This window comes from Chionomys nivalis, chromosome 23 (genome assembly GCF_950005125.1).
Source record: "Chionomys nivalis chromosome 23, mChiNiv1.1, whole genome shotgun sequence".
Classification (NCBI taxonomy): Eukaryota; Metazoa; Chordata; class Mammalia; order Rodentia; family Cricetidae; genus Chionomys; species Chionomys nivalis.
Genome location: NC_080108.1, coordinates 93,278 through 100,487, shown reverse-complemented (window position 1 = coordinate 100,487; position 7,210 = coordinate 93,278). Strand labels below are relative to the sequence as shown.

The 7,210-nt window shown below is 42.4% G+C and overlaps 1 protein-coding gene across 1 annotated transcript; it reads left to right on the top strand.

Moving 5' to 3' along the window:
• The first annotated feature begins 545 nt into the window (after window positions 1-545).
• On the top strand, window positions 546-5,976 carry LOC130865274 (cytochrome c oxidase assembly factor 4 homolog, mitochondrial). The gene is made up of 2 exons (XM_057756234.1): window positions 546-636; window positions 2,625-5,976. Exon 2 carries the CDS (start codon window positions 2,635-2,637, stop codon window positions 2,896-2,898), a length of 264 nt encoding a protein of 87 aa, XP_057612217.1. The 5' UTR covers window positions 546-636; window positions 2,625-2,634; the 3' UTR covers window positions 2,899-5,976.
• Window positions 5,977-7,210: the final 1,234 nt, after the last annotated feature.

Genomic DNA, 7,210 nt, shown 5'->3' with positions numbered 1-7,210 from the left:
AACAGTACTAATTCTAGCAAGCTGTCCTCTGCTCTCCCAAGTGTGCCTTGGCGACACACATAAATAAACAAATGTAATTTTAAGAATAAGAAAAAGTCTCTTTCACGGCAACAATTAAGTGCTTATTGATCTAGTTCTGACATGGATCACACTACACTTCGCATATATGTTTCCTTGGTCTTGGGAATGAAAAATAATGTCCATTCGGTTTTGAAATTTATTTTATGTGTCCTATGCCCTCCAGTTTACTTGGCAAACCATGCAGTGACCCACTTCGACACAGGGGCCAGGCATAGCTCTCGCTGATGCAAAGATACAATGGGCTACACGCCTCCTCTACTCCTCTTTCATGGCTGGAGTCAACCGAGAGTGTCCACCTCGTCTCAGAAACATCAAAGATACCTCCCCCGTGATGCCGCTCCCATTTGTCCGCCTCTTTCTCCCTTTCCCGGAAAAGTAGGACGGGGGAGGGCTCTACATGGAGCTCACCAATGAGAAAGTGCAGAGGGTTCCGTACTTCCGTGTGTGCACCCCCGCGAAGGTCCGTTTCCTGTGGAGAGTACTAGAGAGAAATCAGTTCCTGCAGAGCCGAGAGCCCGCGGCGTAACCGGTTCGCACGCTCTTCTGCACCGGCAGGTGAGCCCTGCACACTCACCCTCGCGTCTGAGGCACCTTGGGGACCGCCGTAGTGCGCCCGAAACTGGGAGAGGTGCTTCAGGGGACCTGGATACCTTTATTTCTCTGCTTCCCCTGTTGTCATGCTTTTCCAGAAACCAAGCTGTCTGCCATCTCTTAGCATGGGTCTAACTCCTTTCTCATTCAAGGAATACCGTGGGCAACAAGTTTTGGGTGTAGACTGTATTTAACATTTACTGAGTCTATCTAGTGAATCCCAAAGCTGTTTTTGTGTGTGTATCACTTGCTGGTGATTCCACCCAATGAGGCAGGTTTCCAGTCAATGTATTTCAAAGTCATTTTCCCTTTTTTTTTTTTAAATTATTTATTTATTTATTTATTATGTATACAATATTCTGTCTGTGTGTATGCCTGCAGGCCAGAAGAGGGCACCAGACCTCATTATAGATGGTTGTGAGCCACCATGTGGTTGCTGGGAATTGAACTCAGGACCTTTGGAAGAGCAGGCAATGCTCTTAACCTCTGAGCCATCTCTCCAGCCCCCAGTCATTTTCCCTTTTATTGTGTAAGTGATGTTTATACAGAAATGGAGCGCTTTAATCCTTTTTGTGCCTTACTCCTTGTCCTCATAATAATAGTCTTAAACTCCTAACATGGGTTACGAAACTTTGCTGGTCAATCATTTACTCATTTCTGTCAGTTTTCATTTCCTGCTCAACTGTTTTCTCCAGTCACTGAAGTGTTTTATTGTTTTGTGATTCTGGGAATCAATTTTAATGGACTCTTCCATCTTGAACATTTGCTCTACCACCAAACTACACCTTCAGCCCAGTCACCAAACTTTTGATTCCGCGTGTCCAATGCTGTCTTTCTACCTCTAGCCAGAAATGTTTTTTCCATGTCTGGCCAACACCTAATCATCCCTGAATTTCAGCCTGGAAGTCATTTTCTCTAGAACAGCGGATATCAATCTTCCTGATGCTGCAACCCTTCAATTCAGTTTCTCATAGTGTGGTGGCCCCCAACCATAAAATTATTTTGTTGTTACTTCATAACTAAATTTGCAATGATTATGAATGATACTATAAATATCTGATATGCAGAATATCTGATATACAACCCCCATGAAAGGGTCTTTCAACCCGTGGAGGGGTCTCAACCCACAAGTTGAGAAACATTGCTCCAGGAAATCCTCCAGGCTTATTCCTGCCCCTGTAAATTGCCTAAATTTTAAACTCCATGAGGTCAGGAGCTGTCTCTAATCTGGTCATGCTTGTACACTCTCAACATAGTAGCTGGCACACAACTCTCAGTTACCAGAAGAGAAGAGGCGTTTAGAGTCCTTTTAACTCATTTACAGCCCATCATAAAGCTTGTGCAAAGGTGACAGTCATCTCTATTGAAGCCTTTCCTCCTTGCTGCATTCTGTGGGGTGCTGAAGCAGATGATTCTGGGGAACAGTCTGGGCAAACACACCTCACATTAGGATATTGTTGACTGAGTAACTTCATACCCCACAGACTCACCTATTGCCCCAGCCTTAATGTGCCTTGTGCTACAACTACACTGAACTCTCAGTCCTGTATGTCAATCTTGCATGTACTTGGATTCCCTTCCAAGTGTTTGCTGTTACTCTTCTAGAAGAAAGAAGAAAGGCTGGTTCTTTTGAGGTAGATCAGAAATGGAGTCTTCAAAAAGATAGCCATTTCATTTAATTTGCATTCCACAAGCAGACACCACTGAGCTTAGATACTTTTATCTCAGTTCTGCTCAAATCATTTTGCAGACCCTCTCTCTGCCAGGCTTCCGGCTGGGGGTGGAGGTCCTATGGTAAATAAAGCTCAGTATTTGACCTTAAAAAACTTAGTCTCTAAGTGACACAGGCATATAAGCAGGCCACAGAGTGCACCTTGGACTATATTGTTTATGAGCGGGAAGATGTGTATAGTCATATCTGTATGTTAACCTTGTCTGTGTTGATATTCTAGGTTCCTCAAGATGTCAGCTTCAGCCTCACAAGGCCATAACTGGACCCGACAGCTGAAGAAAGAAGACAAGGAAGAAGACCCACTGGACCAGCTGATCACCCGCTCTGGCTGTGCTGCCTTCCACTTTGCAGTGCAGGAGTGCATGGCCCAACACCAGGACTGGCGTCAGTGCCAGCCACAAGTGCAGGCATTCAGGGATTGCATGAGTGCACAGCAGGCAAGACGGTGGGAGGAACTGCAGAGGAGGAAAGAGCAAGCCAGTGTTCAACACTGAGACCCTAAACCGTCATCCCACAACCTGGCCCTGAAGAAATAAGCACCCAGAGCGACCCTGGGAAGAAGTAATCCTAAGTAGTAGAGTGTGCAATAGGAGATAAATAATTTGGACCATCTTTGGGACTAGGGTTGAAAGCACCATGAGCTGTTTTTATTCTATGATCAGATCGGACACATCTATACTGTTCCTGTTTCACCCGTACTTGTATCTAAAATTAGTGGGATATGGACCACCCCCTCCATCCTACCTCTTAAGTGTGCCAAGTACTTTGTAAGTATATTCACAGGCTAAAGGTAAATTGGTTGCTCAATCAGGCCTTTGTTTTTCAGTCACAAATTTAACAACAACAAGTGTTTCTAAGGCATTGTGTTATTAATGTGCAATTTGAAGAGTTATGTGACCTTCCTGTTGCTTAGAGACTAGTGCGACTGGCCACACTCAAACAGTGAACTCAGTTTCCAACAGTGACAGAAGAGCCTTTATCTTTTCTGGGTGTTTTATTCAGTTTAATGGGGGTCAGGAGCTAATCGAGAAACATTTTTTAAAAGACGGAATCTATGTAGTCCAGACTGACCTTGAACTTTCTGTATAGCCAAGGATCACCTTAAACTCATGATCCTCCTGCCTCCACCCCACATACTGAGATTACAGGCATGTGTTACCACACTTATCGAGGAAACATTTTCAGCTGAGTACTTGGTGTATGTCAGGCTCAGTGTAACAGATTCAGAGCCTGCCCCATCCTACCAACACACAAAGCTTGCCAGACATTTTGTAAGTATGTTTGACATTAAAGTACAGACTTTGACCTTTGGAAAAATGCAACCACTATATGCTACTACTTGACAACAGTTTGACAGAGCTGATAATGCCTTCTCTGGGGTGCTGTTTCCTGTTTATAACATCAACAGTTGCTTCTCATTTTTATTCAGCGAAACCATGAAATCTGTTTCTGCATGCCCCTGGAAGTTATTTGGAAATAGGAAAGGGTTTGGAAGGTGACTCTGCCATAGAAGCTTGGTTTTTTTTTTTTTTTTAATTTATAATTATTAACAAACATCTCTCAGGCATCTATATGTTAGCGGTCCAAGTCTGAATTATGGTAGACCCTAATACCTACTTGAGCCTTGTGTGCAGAAATGTTAGGGAAGACAGAAAGTAGAGAAGTTTATTGAAGAGTAAAGCCCTGTTTCAAGTTGAAGATAAGTGAGCAGATATAGCTGCATCTCTGCCGGTCCACTCCTGCTTTGAGTTGAGTCAGCAGTGGGGCAGGTAGTGTGCATTGTGGTGTCGTCACAAATCCCAGAGATGGGCACAGTGTGGTGCACGCCTTTAATCCCTGTACTCAAGGCAGAGGGAGGCAGTTCTCTGATTTCAAGGTCAGCCTAGTGTACTCGTGAGTTCCAGGACAGCTATAGGTGCATAATGAGGTTCTGTCCAAAAAAATTAAAAAATCTCAGAGATAAAAAGAGGGACTTTTAAAATTGAAGTACACATTACTTATTTGTAATGTCGGAAGAATTACCATCTGGAACAAATTCAAAGTACATCATGGTCAGTAAGAAAAGACAAGAAGAAACACTGGCTGGACTGAGGCCCATTCCTACTTATATCCCAGCATTTAGGAGGCTGAGGCAGAAAAATCACCCATAAGTTTCAGGCCAGACTGAGCTACATAGTAAGTTTTAGTTTAGCCTAACCAATAAAATGAGATTATTTAAAAAAGAATATGCTTTAGATTATAGGAAAATATAAATAGGTGCTCTATTACAGACAATCCAAAAAAACAAAAATCCACACGCTTTTAACATAAAATGTTAGCTGATCCTGCTGGCAAATGAAGTGACCAGTATTGGTGGAGAAAGGAACAGACTCATTCTTGTGAGGAGAGCACTAACTTTTTGGATGACAATTTGGTAGAACATACACAAAGCTGGCTGCAGTGACACATGCCTATAATTGCAGCAAGGCTGAAACAGGAGGACTGTAGCCAGTCCAGGCTACATTGAGTTCCAGGACAGCCATAGCTACAGTGTGAGCACCTATCTCAGGAAAAAAAACATAAAATATACAAACCCGTTTCATAAGAGCCTCTACTGAATACATGTTGTAAGATGCATGTGCTGTGTGTCCTGCAGCATGCATCACAGTCAGAGGGTAAATTCCATCATTAAGGACACAGTTACTCTGTATTCCAGTCTGTAATGATAATGTGTCTACATGATTTACAGTGGGGCTGTGTCCCAATAAACTCTCACTATAAGTGGAAATGCATTTAGTTAAACAATGTACCATGAAGGAAGGGGAAAATATCCTGAATGAGAGAGTACAGAGGGAGGGTGAGAGAGTAGGAGGAAGGGGATAAAATGGAAGCTTGGTTCCCAGGTGGTATTGGTGCACACCTTTAATCTCAGCACTCAGGGAGGCAGAGACAGGAGGATCCCTATGATTTTGAGGCCAGCCTGGTTTACAGAGTGAGTTCCAGGACTGGTTCCAAAGCTATACATAAAAAACTTGTCTCAAAACAAAATAAAAAAATTGAAGTATAGTACAGGCATATGTGTACATATTTTAAGAAAATCCTTTACGATTACAGCAATTAAGCATCAGCATTTTTCTGTGTTTTTTTTTTTATGTATTTAAAGAAACATCTAGGCATGAAAGAGGAAACTCACAGGTTAGAGGCTAGCCTTGGTAGTATAGCAAGATCCTGTTAATAGATAGTAACTAAAGGCAGGGATTGCCTCAGTGGAAGAAAGCACAACCTGACAAGGACAAAACCCTGTTTGTTCCCCAGCACCATCAAAGAATAAAATAGCACATGAATTTGGGAATGTTGGCTCACTCTAATCCCAGCAAGGGAAGCTAAGACAGTCGGATTGCTTTCCTGAGCTCAAGGGCAGACTGGGCTACAGATTGTGAAGTACCTGCTGAACATCATAGCCTGCCAGCATAGCACACTGTAGAATCAGTTGTTCACCTTTATCATGCTGCCTGAGGGGAGCTAGGATCACGGCCACCCACAGCAGACACTGATGCTCAGAGAAGCAAGCACAATAGAGTCTCCTAGACAAGACATCCCCAGAGAAGCATCAGCGTCATCATCTGGGAAATGGTAAGATACAAAGTTAAAACCTTTGCTCCTTATCTACAGGTCAAAAATAGATGACTGCAGTCTAGTGATTAGTGCTCAAAAACCCTGACTCGAGACCCTGATGAGCAGTCTGAGAAACAATGATTTAGCCAAAGATTTGACAAAGTTTACAATGGGCAAGACAGCTGGCATTTGTGTGACTGTTCAACTCACCCACTGCACCCCAGTGCAGTCAGAGGCAACAGCAAGTAGATGATCATGACTTTTTTCCAACAAACTTTTACTAACAGGAAGTTGAACCAGACAAGAAGTGATTATTCAGTATTGTGAACATACTATATAACACTGAAATGTGCATTTCAAAATGGCTAATTTAGATTGTTTTATTACACATTTGTTTTTTGTGTGTGTGACATTCAGAGGTCAGCAGACAACTTTCAGGAGTTGGTTCTTTCTACCTTGTAAGTCTCAGGAGCCAAATGGAGGTCACAAGGCTTGGCAGCAAGCATCTTTACCCACCAAGCCACCTTTCCAGTCCTACAATCACTAGTTCTGTGGTATGTAAATGTTACCACAATAAATTATTATACAACAAAAATAGGGCCAGAAATAGTGGTCCACACTTTTAATCCCAGCTCTTGGCAAGCAGATCTCTGAGTTCAAGGCCAGGCTGGGCTACATGTAAATTCCAGGACAGCCACAGCTACATAGAGTCTGTCTTGAAAAAACAAAAAACTAAAAATAGGCAAAGGTAGGATTTGATTCATAGACCATATTTTGCTGACCCCTGACCAAGATCAAGTTTTTGAACTTGGCAATGCTTCTGCTTCAACCTCCTTAATACTGGGATGATACATGCCACCACACTTAGCAAGTATCTTTTATGTATGTACATATGTATGTATGTAGATAGAGTCTCATGTGAGCCAAGTTGCCCTTGAAGTCACTATGTACCTGCAAATGACCCTGATCTCGTAATCCTCTTGCCTTTACCTCCTAAGTATTGGGAGTACAGGTGTGTATTATCACAATTGGTTGAATCTTTTACTTTATAAAGAACCCAGCCTCGGGAACTTCATTAAAGCAACAGAAAATAGATGAGCACAGAGTTCACTTATGTTGTAAACTCTAATTCATTACAGAGCTACATGTCTCTATATCTATATAAAGATACAATTTTTTTTTTTTTTTGGAGACAGGGTTTCTCGGTAGCTT

Bases quoted from the DNA above. Each gene is read 5' to 3' on its own strand.
- LOC130865274 (XM_057756234.1), top strand. From the start codon at position 2,635: ATGTCAGCTTCAGCCTCACAAGGCCATAACTGGACCCGACAGCTGAAG.